The sequence below is a fragment of the Balaenoptera acutorostrata genome, chromosome 2, assembly GCF_949987535.1.
Source record: "Balaenoptera acutorostrata chromosome 2, mBalAcu1.1, whole genome shotgun sequence".
Taxonomy (NCBI): domain Eukaryota; kingdom Metazoa; phylum Chordata; class Mammalia; order Artiodactyla; family Balaenopteridae; genus Balaenoptera; species Balaenoptera acutorostrata.
The window spans coordinates 176,636,787-176,649,681 of NC_080065.1; the positions used below are offsets into that span (position 1 = coordinate 176,636,787).

At 48.6% G+C, this 12,895-nt stretch overlaps 1 protein-coding gene across 8 annotated transcripts in view; it reads right to left on the reverse strand.

The window, feature by feature from the left end:
- CACNA1A (calcium voltage-gated channel subunit alpha1 A) overlaps positions 1 to 12,895 on the reverse strand; it is a 242,651-nt gene that overhangs the window by 37,846 nt on the left and 191,910 nt on the right. For all 8 annotated transcript variants that reach the window (XM_057540773.1, XM_057540775.1, XM_057540779.1 and 5 more), the window contains 5 exons: positions 10,885 to 11,045; positions 8,194 to 8,331; positions 6,192 to 6,393; positions 4,486 to 4,650; positions 2,092 to 2,202 (listed from right to left, as the gene is read on the reverse strand). In XM_057540773.1, the coding sequence (XP_057396756.1) occupies positions 2,092 to 2,202; positions 4,486 to 4,650; positions 6,192 to 6,393; positions 8,194 to 8,331; positions 10,885 to 11,045 (777 nt within the window). The remainder of the gene's footprint in view (positions 1 to 2,091; positions 2,203 to 4,485; positions 4,651 to 6,191; positions 6,394 to 8,193; positions 8,332 to 10,884; positions 11,046 to 12,895) is intronic.

Genomic DNA, 12,895 nt, shown 5'->3' on the forward strand with positions numbered 1-12,895 from the left:
TGTGGTTCTCCCATCTTGTAGATGTATACATAGGAGCAAGGAGGCCAAGGGCCTTGCTTGCGGTCACGCAGCTAGAAAGGGTCTGAGGCAGGACTCACACCCAGGCATGGGTACCCGAGAGCCCGGTTACATGTTCTGTGACCTGTTCTGGGTCACACAGCCCATAGGTGGCATCCCCAGGACTGGAACTCTGAGTTGGTGCTATTGTCCTGACTGCAGGGTGCCTCCCCCTGCCTGGCTGGTCCTCAGTGCAGGGCCCAATGGCCCAGGCTGTATGTTGGGTTCCCCTGGGTGTCCTCATGAAAAATACAGATTCAGGGGCTCCCACCCAACCAAATGAATAAGGATCTCTTGAGGTGGGTCTGGGGCATCATTCAACTTTAAGTGCTTCTGATGGGTTGCAGGCTTGGTAGCCACTGCTTTGGAGGAGAAAGGTCAGGTGATGAGCTTTATTGTAACACTTTCTGGTATTTACTGAGCGCTCGCAACATGTCAGGCTTGGACCCTCAGTCTCCAGACACACGTTATTTGCATTTGGGGTTTGCAAGAGCTCTTTCGAAGGAGAGGCAGAGGACGGGCCTTTCTTGCAATGCAGGAGAGAGAGGTGAGGTGACACAGCCTGGATACGACTGGACTCGAGGTCTTTCTGGTGCCAAAGCCGACAGCTTTTACCACCTTGGGAAGCCGAGGTATGACCCCAGCCTCGGTCTGCTGACACCATGGGCTGCAGGTCATTCTCTTCAGAGAGGTGGGCTAAGCATATCCTCAAGTCCTTTACAGTCAGGCCTCTGTATCCGCGGGTCCCACATCTGTGGATTCAACCAATTGCCAATCGAATTGGTTGACTCCGTGGATGCAGAACCTGTGGATATGGAGGGCTGACTTACCTGCAACCTCTGGGATGCGATATGAGAACATCTGATTTTTATCAGTGACACAGATCATATTGGTAATCCTGCGGGGGTTTGCTGTCTACTTTCAGGATGGAAGGAAAAGCAAAAGTCCAGTTAGCAGCTGGTGAAAAATAAAGATGTAATTTTTTTCACCTCTTATTTCCTGGGCTCCCTCACCCCACCCTACATCCATAGATCCCTTAGGGGGTCAATGGGCCTCAGGTTAAGACCACTTGCATTAGTGGGAGACGAAATCAAGTTAGTAGGTCATGAACTGCATTAAAAAAGGAGGGGCGTGGGCTTCCCTGGTGGCGCAGTGGTTGAGAATCTGCCTGCCAACGCAGGGGACACGGGTTCGAGCCCTGGTATGGGAGGATCCCACATGCCACGGAGCAACTGGGCCCGTGAGCCACAACTACTGAGCCTGCGCGTCTGGAGCCTGTGCTCCGCAACAAGAGAGGCCACGATAGTGAGAGGCCCACGTACCGTGATGAAGAGTGGCCCCCGCTTGCCACAACTAGAGAAAGCCCTCGCACAGAAACGAAGACCCAACATAGCCATAAATAAATAAATAAATAAATAAATAAATTAAAAAAAAAAAAAAAAGGAGGGGCGTGACTTCCCTGGCGGTCCAGTGGTTAAGACTGCGTTTCCACTGCAGGGGGCGTGGGTTTGATCCCTGGTCGGGGGAACTAAGATCCCAAGTGCCATGCCGTGCCGCCGGGGGGGGAAAAAAAGCGGGAGGTGGGGGACATGGAATCAAGGAGATAGACAACTTCAGAGTATAGGGCATGTGCTAAGGGGAGATACAGATTCTGTGAATATTTCATTTGGGTTGTCTGTTTGTACGTCTGAGTACTGGGCTTCATTGCAAAGTGTATTTCTTACTGCGATTGTGGCTAGAACAGTTTGAACGCTATGGACTTGGCCTGTCTGTATCTCAGTTTCCTTATCTCCAGAATGAATCATTACCCCTCTCATCGCATCATTTAATAATAGATATGTGCCTGACACAGAGTTTGGTGTTACTTGGTAAGTACAAGAACGCCTTAAGTAGAATCTGTGCACATCGGAGAGATGCTCAAGTCACCACTGGGGCTGGGGGCAGAGGGGCCAGGTGGGGAGACCACCACCCAGCACCCAGTGCCCCTCTGGGCTTTCCCTTAACCCACAGCTCTAGCTCCAAGGCTGGACTTACCAGAATCCCAAAAGCCATGACTTTGAGAAGACATTCCAGAGAGAAGAGGGAAGTGAAGACAATGTTGAATACCCTCAGGGCATTTTCATAAGCGACAGAGGCCCCGTAGAACTAGAGAAGGAAGGAGGGAGAGCAGTGGGGTCAGTGGGCACAGTGTTGAGGACCGGGGCTGGGGTGGCTTCGTGGCAGCCCTTTCCCCGGGGCAGGCAGGACTCGGACACTTGGGTTCCCTATTGATGTCCTGTGGAGCCAGCCTGCGCCCCAGGCAAGCTCTTCACTGGCTGGGCTACTCTTTTCAGGTCAAAACAAAAATTCCTTTCTTGAGTCCTATCTTAGCAGCCGAGATCCCGGGAGAGCCTGGCCCTGTCGATGGGCCTCCTGATGGGATGCAGGATGGCTACAGCATCCTCTTTGCAGTCATTTCTTCTTTTTTTTTTTCCTTCCAGATGTCTTTTTTAATTCTTACCTGTACACTCCTATGAGACCACTTCCCAGACCAAGATTTAGAACATTTCCAGCACCCCTCCCAAAAGTTTTCTTGCACCCCTTCCCAGTTGATAACCCACCCACCCCAGAGGTAACCGCTATTCTGACTGCTTATGACTCTTGCCCAAGCGAATCAGATTTGAACCGATAACCTTTAAATCTAACTACCAGGTTACAGGAAATCCAGCAGATGGAGTAAACCAATGCACCCAGAGGTGGGACAGTTTTCATTCAACTCATCTGGTTTCCTCAAAAAGTTAACAGCACAGGGTGGTGGGGGGTCGGGGGGTGGGGCAGAGGACGGAGATTTAAAAACAAAAAACTGGAGACCATGTGTAGCCATTTAGATCTTGGCTCAAAAAACAACTTACTGTAAAAGACGTTTTGGGGACACTTCAATATGGATCTTACGGTGTTAACACTAATCTTGTCAAGCATAAGAACATGTAGGAAAATGTTCTGATTACTTTGGAAAGCACACTGAAGAATTTAAGCGTGAAATAGTGTGGAGTCTATCATTTAAAACACTTTAAAAAATAGATGAAATGTCCAGAATAGGTACATCCATGGAACACAGATTAGTGGTTGCCAGGGGCTGGGGGAATGGGAATAGGGAGTCACTGGTAACGGGGATGGGTTTCCTTTTGGGGTGACGGAAATGTTCCGGAAATAGATAGGGGTGGTGGTTGCACAACATCGTGAATGTATTAAATGCCACTGAATTGTACACTTTAAAATGGTTAACTGTACGTTATGTGAATTTCACCTCAATTTTTAAACAAATGAGAAAAAAATAGATGAAGCAAACATAGCAGAATGTTCCCAATGGGTAACTCTGGGTGACGGAGACTGGGTATTCACAAGCGCCTGGATGCTCAGGATGTGGTCCAAGGACCTACAGCATCTGCATCACCGGGATGCTGGTTAGAACTGTGGAGTCCCAGACCCACCCAGACCTGCTGAACCAGAATCTGCAGATTCACAAGATGCCCAGCTGATCCGTGAGCAGTTTGAGAAGGGCTGTGCTGTTCTATCTCTCTCTCTTCTGTTTGTTTGAAACTGTTATGTTCCTAACAATGAAAAGACAAAGAACTCGCTTACGGAGATGAATTTTCAGGTGAATACAGGCACTGCTTTTTTACCAGTTCAAAAAATTCAACAGCTAAATTTGTTGAGTGTTTTTAAGAATCGAGAAATGTGCTAACGTCTTCACAGGAAATTTCTTATTCAATCCTAATCCCTACCGGCGGCAAGGAACGTGCTATTATTATCCTTCCCATTTTATTGATAGAGAAACTGAGGCCCTGAGATGCCACTGGTCACTAGTGCAAGGTTAAATGGTGAATTAAATGGCAGAGCTGGGCTCAAATTCAGGCTTTTGGTCTCCAAAGCACAGGGTGAAAGGTTTTGACTTTTCACCCTGAAGAGGCTCCACGGCCCCGAGGCTCGCAGGGTCTTTACGTGCCCTTCCCTCCTCATTTCTTTCATCAAACATTTATCAAGGGGCTCTTGTTCCCTCTGAGTTAGGCCCTCTCTGAACCCCTGAAATTCAGGGGTGATCAGTGCTTGTCTGGCCCCTCGGAGCTCACAGGCAGGTGGCAGACTATCAGGCAACCCAACACTGGTATCGTGGCACGTGAGATAACAGACAGGATGCTTGCAAACACCTCATGCGGTCCTGGGAGGTCAGGGAAGGCTTCCTAGAGGAAGGGCTCTGCAGGGGCAGCTGGAAGGGGCTGGCCAGACAAAGCGGTGGGAACCGTGTGTCAGGCAGAGGGAAGAGCAGGAGCGGGGGCTTGGCGGTGACACAGAGTGTGGTCTGCCTGGGAAACTCGCAGCCGGTTCTGTTTTGCGTGGGGCAGGGGTGTGGTGGGGATTAAGCAGTGCCTGGGGGGAGGGGGGACTCACCTTCATCATGAGCACGATGGTGTTGAGGGCGATCATGGCCATGATGGTGTACTCGAAAGGCGGGGACACCACGAACTGCCACATGCGGTACTGGAAACTCTGCTTGTTCTGGGGCATATGTCGGGTCAGGGGTTTAGCGCTGATGGCGAAGTCAATGCAGGCCCTCTGCGGGAGAGAGCGCAGCAGTGTGAGGGCCTGAGGCAGGAGAGAGGCGGCTGGACACCCAGCACCCCCCCATCTCATTCGATGCAGCTCTTCTGCACGTCTGCCTGGATGTCTGCCTCTCTTGCCCACCCCACACCCCCCATAAGCTCCTCGCCATGAATGTTTTCTTCTCCCGACAGCTACAGCTCCTTGAGAAATTACCATCGGCCAAACCTTGTGCTGACACTCCCCCGTTACCTCATTGAATCCCCTTAGCAAACATGATCGATGGGTACTATCAGTAGCCCCCACTTTGCAGATGAGGAAAATAAAGGCTCAGAGAGGTTGAGCCTGACGTGGCACGGCTGCCTAGTGGGCGAACCTTGAATTTCAACCAGAGTCTGACATTGAAGCCTAACCATTCTTTTTTTAAATTTTACTGAAGTATAGTTGATTTAAAATGCTGTGTTAATTTCTGCTATACAGCAAAGCAATTCAGTTGCTTTTTTCATATTTTTTTCTATTATGGTTTATCACAGGATATTCAATATAGTTCTCTGTGCTATACAGTAGGACCTTGTTGTTTACCCATCCTATATATAATAGTTTCCCTCTGCTAATCCCAACTCCCAATCCTTCCCTCGCCCCCGCCCCCACCCTTGGCAACTACAAGTCTGTTCTCTATGTCAATGAATCTGTTTCTGTTTCATAGATACGTTCATTTGTGTCATATTTTAGATTCCACATAAAGTGAGACCATATGGTATTTGTCTTTCCCTTTCTGACTTGCTTCGCTTAGTATGATAATCTCTAGGTCCATCCATGTTGTGAAGCCTAACCATTCTTTCTTACCGACTATTTTGCTTCTCCTTCTCTTTGAGGGAAGGAGACAGGGAGGAATAATAGTTATTTAGTCTTAGAGGCCAACAAAGCAGAGGAAGAATGCATTCTAGGTCCTCCACCTAGCTTGGATGATTCTAGAGAAGCAAAGGGTCATGCCTATACTCTCTGGTGGACTGGATTTTCATTCGTAAATATTCACCACCCCTCCCTGGGGGAGATTATACTTCCCTGCCCCACTGACATCAGACATGTGACTAGCTCTGGCTAATGAAATGTGAGAAGTGACACATGCCACTTCTGGGCACAAGCCACAAGAGGTGGACCATGGTTTGCCATTCTCTCTTTTTTATCTGAAGCATCTTAGAGGGGAACCAGAATAAAGATGACATGGAGCAGAGCCACTTGGACATGCAGTCCAATTCCTTTGTGGATATCTGGCATTGAGATGTGAGGGCTGCTTGTTACTGCATCATAACCTAGTCCAAACTGACTGATACATACACAACTTCTCTCTGATGTGTTTTCCTCTGGAAACCCCATGAAGGGCTGCCCTTCATGCAGACTGGATTCTGCTTGGAGAATGTTGCTGGTCCCTCCCCAGATGCCCCCAGAAACTGGTTCCTCTGTGTGTGTGTGTGTGTGTGTGTGTGTGTGTGTGTGTGCATGTGTGATGGGGGGGGTGTCAGTTTTTAAGTGGGGATGTAAGTGGGAAGTGGTACCTCATTTTTCTCCAGGCTGTATTCCTCCATCATTTTGTCCCCCTGCTCCTGGAAGGTGATGATGATCAAGGCCACAAAGATATTGACAAAGAAGAAGGGGAACACCACAAAGTAGACGACATAGAAGATGGACATCTCCATGCGGTACCCAGGGCTGGGACCCTGGTTTTCAAAGGTGGCATCCACGGAGTGCTTGAGGACCCTGTGAGGACCCGGGTGGGGAGAGGGGGAAAGTGAGACAGGGGAACAGGAATGGAGGAAAATATTAAGAGGAAACAGAAAAGAAATGAAGAGTCATCCCTGTTTTCTGACTGCAGTCACTGTGGTTACTTTATGAAGCCGTAATCTTCCCACCTCTTTTGCCTGTGGGGAGTGTTGACAGCAATGTCAGTTACCTCTACTGCCCTGTATTGAGGGCCTGTTACGTGCCAGAAATGATGTTCAACATTTTATTCATTTCCCCAGCAACCCTCTCAGGGAGGTTATTACTGGCTCCGTTTTGCACACAAGGAAACTGAGGTTCGGCTGTAGATCACCCACTCAGGTGCGGCCAAGGTGGGATTTGTAACTAGGTTTGTGGTGATGAATGGGAGTGAGTAGGGGGTCACGGAGGCAGGTGTATGTGTGTGCGTGTGTGTGTGTGTGTGTGAATATTTAAGCACAGGTGGTCGTGGGCGCCAAGGAGGGGTAATGAGGATGCACATGGAAGTGAGTGTATGCGCGGCCGCCCTGTACATCCGCACAGATCACGCACTGCTCAAGTGCTCTGCATCTGAGGGGCACCGTTCATACTGTAGACCTGATAGATCTGTGTATTAATGGTGACAACTTTTTGGCAGGTGGCCATAAAGTGCCTTTTTTTGAGCAAGATCATTAAGTATATTGCAACGCTTTTCTGACAGATGGAAGTAAAGTCTGTTGAGGAATGGGTGTCTTTAAAAATTCGTTCAAAGGTGCCTGAAGGGCTAGCACTGGCCCTGAGTGTGTGGATCCCGGGTGTGCGCATGGGTGATCAGACAGGCATGTGTGGGCTGGGGTGTTTGCTGAGCGAGGGAGGGAGGTGAGCATGTTGAAGGCACACGCTGGAATCTACCAAACCTTCAGCCTGCGTTCAGCCGACACCTCTGAGAGCAGGACCGGGACTAAGGGGAGGCGAGAGAGGCACTTGCCATGGGCACAAATTCAGGGGGTGTCAAACCCCTCAGTAATTGAGATAAATAACATTTCACTGTAATATTTAGTATTTCCTGTCATATTTTAAAAACTCAAAAGAAATGCCCCCAAGCCCCTGATGAACAAAATCTCAAAAATTTAAATCATGAGGACTTCCCTAGCAATCCAGTGGTTGAGACTCGTGCTTCCAATTCAGGGGGCGCAGGTTTGATCCCTGGTTGGGGAACTAAGATCCCACATGCCACGCACCGTGGCCAAACCACCCCCCCAAAAAAAACACCCCCAAAACAAAAAAAAACTTAAAAAAGAATTAAAGTTTGGACTTGCACAAGTCAGTCTCACCCGTGTCACCCCAGCCTTAGCCCTGTCTGGGACAGATGCGTCCTGTGGTCAAACCGACTTGGAAAATGCCAGGTTCACACCCCCCTGGCTTGGAGGTTTTTGTTCACCAGCACCGGCAGGGTTAAGAGGATGTGACCGCATGTGTACGTACATGCAGCCTTTCTGTAAATTAGAAACGGTGCCTGTTCTGGGAGCACACAGCCCCGTACACTCAAGGGGTTGGCAAGCCAAGCAACCGCTGGATTTCTGCCCCGAGAAGCCCAACCACATATGGGGGATGCTGTTCTGCTGACGTCTTGCATCTTGCATTGTCCCCACTTGCATCTGACATCTGGTGCCTCTTGCATTGTCCCCACTTCTGGAAGCCAGGAGCAAACCCCTCCCTCCCTCAGACCTTTCTCAGCACTGGGCTCTTGGACCCTTTCCTCTCCTGCTCCCTGGAGGCCCCCGAGCTCCTCCCGTGGGGCTTTCTGACTGGACCACTTACTGTGGCCAGCCTTCTCCCGTGGACACGGTGAAGAGGGTCAGCAGAGCCCATAGCACGTTGTCATAATGGAACTCATACTTCTTCCACTCTCGGTCCCGCGCCTTCACCTCGTTCTTCTCATAAAGGAGGTACTTGCCGCTGCCACAGAAAGTGGGGACCATTAGTAAATGGGGGGACACCCGTATGTGGCCACCAGAGAGACGGAGGAGGAGGAGGAAGAGGGGCTCACCAGCCCACGCTGCTTCCCACAGCCCAGGAAGCCCGTTTCTCCCTGGAGCTTGTGTGCATCCATTTGGAGATAAATCCACAGATTATGCCACAGCCCTGTGTCCAGTGGGAGAGCCAACTCAGAATCTTGTATCCTTTTCCAACTTGAACACTTCTAGACCCAAGGGTGGGAGCCTCAGGTTTGGGGGGCAGTTGAGAGCAGGGAGGGAGACAGGCACATTACTGGGTTCATCAGGCCAAGGGGGGCAGCCGCTCGCTGCCCCTTCTCAGGGTAGGAAACAAAGGTTAGCCCCAGACTCCTAGCCCAATGCCTGGGATCCTTCCAAATCCAGGAACCCGCCACCAAAATAACCACCGGCTGCCCTTTGGTGCATAGTAACCGTTTATACTAGTGACAAAAGCAATATTGACTGAGTGCTTGGTTAGTGAGAGGCGCAGCACTTTCCTGGACTGAGTCCAGAATTTTCCGTCATGAGGATGACCCAAAGGTGGGGGGATTTCAGGTCCACAGGCCCTTAGCCACAATTCCAAAATCCAGAAAGCTCTGAAAACCAAACATTTTTTCCTAATCCGGCAGTTGGCAAGTTGCAGCCTGCAGACCAAATCTGGATCTGTCTCTGGGTGGCCCACAAGCTAAGCAATGGTTGTTTATAGTTTTAAATGGTTGAAACTAAAAGAATTCATTCATGACAGATAAAAATGATAAGAAATTCAAATTTTAGTTTCCAGAAAGAAAGTTTGATTGGAATACAGCCATGCCTATTCTTTTACCTATTGTCTGCGGCTGCTTTGGAGTTGCACTAGGTGCAATGGAAAGTGTATGCAAAGTCAAAGATAGTTACTATCTGGCCCCTGACAGACAAAGTCTGCCCATCTCTGATCTAACGCGTTTGGCAACAAAACCTGACCCAACTGGATGTGAGGCTCTTTCGACTTGTTATTTATCCCATTTGGTGTAAATAGTTGTATGTTCCCAGGCAGAAATATTGCATTTGATCACAGGGCTGCCTTAATTTAACTGTGTTATGTGCTATGTGGGACATGCACCCCACAGTTTTTCTAAAAATCTCAAAGTATTCTGAATTTTGAAACACATCTGCCTATAAAGGTTTCATACAAGGGAACCGAGATGTGTATTAATATCCCCTACTTGACAAAGGTGGCAACTCAAAAGTTAAGCAACCAGCTTATGGCTCATCCTAAAGCCATGGGTCAGAGACTCCTATTCCAAAACTGTCTTTCTTTCTACTTACAGATCCAAGCTGGTTGTAATCGGGTCACCCCCAACGCCCAACACCTCAGTTTCCAAGCCCAGGATGAAATGGAGCAGGACCCTATGGTCCTTCCCCCGCCATGTCCTCAGCCTGCCTTTTGTCTGTGCAAACACTTTAGCCAAAGAATGAGTTTAATCAGAAAAGTGAGAAAATGCAGAAGCAAAGGAAAACAGTCAAAGGAGATCAAATAATAATAGTTTAGTCATTAAGCATAGTCAAGGGCCTTTAGTTCCTTCTCAAGGGCTATAGATAATATTCTGAGCCATATCCTTTGATCTGTCTCATAGATACTGAAACCCCAGCAGGTGGAAGAAGTCAACTACATGATGACCAGACTGTAGCCATTACATAAGCTGCCACAATTCTGAGAATTGGCCTCAAGGAAACGGGAAAAAACTGACCCTGGAACTGAAGATTGACTGTACTTAAAACAATCAAGATGACGCTGATCAGACCACCACATGACCAATTTCAAGATGACTGTCAGGGCTTCCCTGGTGGCACAGTGGTTAAGGATCCGCCTGCCAATGCAGGGGACACGGGTTCGAGCCCTGGTCCGGGAAGATCCCACATGCCGCGGAGCAACAAAGCCCATGCGCCACAACTACTGAGCCTGCGCTCTAGAGCCTGCAAGCCACAACTACTAAGCCCGCGTGCCACAGCTACTGAAGCCAGCGCGCCTACAGCCTGTGCTCTGCAACAAGAGAAGTCACGGCAATGAGAAGCCCATGCACCGCAACGAAGAGTAGCCCCTGCTCGCCGCAACTAGGGAAAGCCACGCACAGCAACGAAGACCCAACGCAGCCAAAGATAAATGAATAAAATAAATAAATTAATTAAAAAAAAAAAGTTGCCTGTCACAGCTGACCGTGCTGTTTCTACATGTAGCTCCCTCTCTCCATCTATAAAAACTTTTGTCCACTGGTTGTCAGTGCCGGGGTGGGGGAGTTGGCCTTTGGACGAGAGTCTGCCCTCCCTGCACCAACCCCCACCCCCCGACCCGCCCGCAGTTGCCAGCATCCAAAATAAAGCAAACGTTCCTTTCTACCAACTTTGCCTCTTTATTGGCTTTTGAGCGGCGAGCAGCCAGACCCCAGGACCCCACTTTCGGTTACAAAGAGACCGGCGCATCTGGCCGCCCCCCCACCTGCCAGCCCCGATGGGGAGGCCTAGGAGGGTCAAGACTCACCGGCAATCTTTCTCAAACTCCTTGGACTCGTCGGTGCAGTGGAAGAACTTGCCCTTGAAGAGCTGCACGGCCACCACGGCAAAGATGAACATGAAGAGCATGTAGACGATGAGGATGTTGAAGACATTCTTGAGTGAGTTCACAACGCAGTCAAACACGGCCTGGTGGGTGGGGTGGAAGGGACAGCGTGAGGGGCTGGGAAGCAGCCCAGCCTCCACCTCCAGCAGCTCATAATACCCAAGTATTGTCATTATTCCTATTTTCCAGGCAAGGACATGATCCAAGTCACTCGGTTAAGGCCACGCAGTTCTGAGAAATCTTGGGGCTCGACCCAATTCTGAGTTTTTATGCATCAAAAACCCCCAGTTTTAACCCCTGGGAAATGGGGCCGCTTCTTCTCCAAGGTAAGCTCATGGCTCTTCAGGGCAAGAGGAAAGGTCCTCGATGGAGACGTCATTTCCTGTTCATTCTGCGTCCCTGCTTCACGTCACTCCCTTCCCCATAATCTGGAGTCGTGGTCCCCTCCCTTTTGCCCACTGATCACTCGGGGGCACTCTGGATTTGCGAGCTGACTTCACGTGCCCTGGAGATTCTGCCCTGCGTAAGATGGAATCCTTCCATCCTCCTCCAGAGAAGGCGGGGGGTCCCAGCCTGGAATGTCCCCCACTGCATTCTGCTATTAATCACAGCGGGTCTTAACTACAAGTAAGCATCAAGGACTGTCAACCTACTGGAATCACACGTTAGCTCCGCCGGCTTCCCCTGGGGGAGAGAGTGCACAGCTTTCATGGGGCTTTCAAAGGGGGCTGTGACCCAGAAAATGGGAAAGAGCCACAGAACCGACTACTTCTGGATCCCACGAATCTCAGTGCAAGCAAGCTTTACCGTTCAGAAGGCAGCCACGTTTCCTCTTTGAATATTCATCAACAAAAAGGGGGCATTCGAATCATGATTTCCCAAATCATGGGGGAGGGGCACACCACCGGTGATATCAGACGTACTTTTAGGTCCTATAGGAGCCCAAGACCAAGTAACACTGAATCACAATGGTAGCAAAGTTATTCTCTAATTCTTTCAATCCTTTTGAGTGAAGGAGAAAGTCTTCCTTAGTTGTTACTGTGTTAACACCTAACATTTATACTTTTCCTTTTTTTTTGGCCGCGCCATGCGGCATGCAGGATCTTAGGTCCCTGACCAGGGATCGACCCTGTGCCCCCTGCATTGGGAACACAGAGTCTTAACCACTGGACCGCCAGGGAAGTCCCTGTACTTTTCCTTTTTAACCAAGAAAGAGCAAGTATCCATGCTCAAAGTCTTTGTCAGGCAATTATTTTGGGGCTAGATTTTAATAACAGTTATCTTATATTTTGAACAGATATTTAGTTTTACCTTCTATTAACAGTGGGTTTTGGTTTTCCAACTTAAGAAACTTGACAAGCATTTCCTTTTAAAATAAATCCACTTAAGTAAAAACTAAAGTGACTTGACTTAACGAAACATATTAAGAAAGAGATAATACAGGTGAGCCTCAGGTGCATCATAAATTGAAAAGGGGTGTTTGAATGACTAGGTTTCATTTCTTTCCTTTTTTTTTTTTTTTTTGAAACAACAAGCTTTTGGGAAATGCGGGTTCATGTTATTTTTTTCAAGTTTCATTTATTTATTTATTTTTTATTGAAGTATAGTTGCTTTACACTGTTGTGTTAGTTTCTGCTGTACAGCAAAGTGAATCAGCCACACATATACATATATCCCCTCTTTTTTGGATTTCCTTCCCATTTAGGTCATCACAGAGCACCGAGTAGAGTTCCCTGTGCTCTACAGTAGGTTCTTATTAGTTATCTATTTTATACATAGTAGTGTATATATGTCAATCCCAATCTCCCAATTCATCCCACCCCCCCCTTTTCCCCTTGGTATCCATACGTTTGTTCTCTGTATGTCTGTGTCTCTATTTCTGCTTTGCAAATAGTTCATCTATACTATTTTTTCTAGATACCACATATATGTG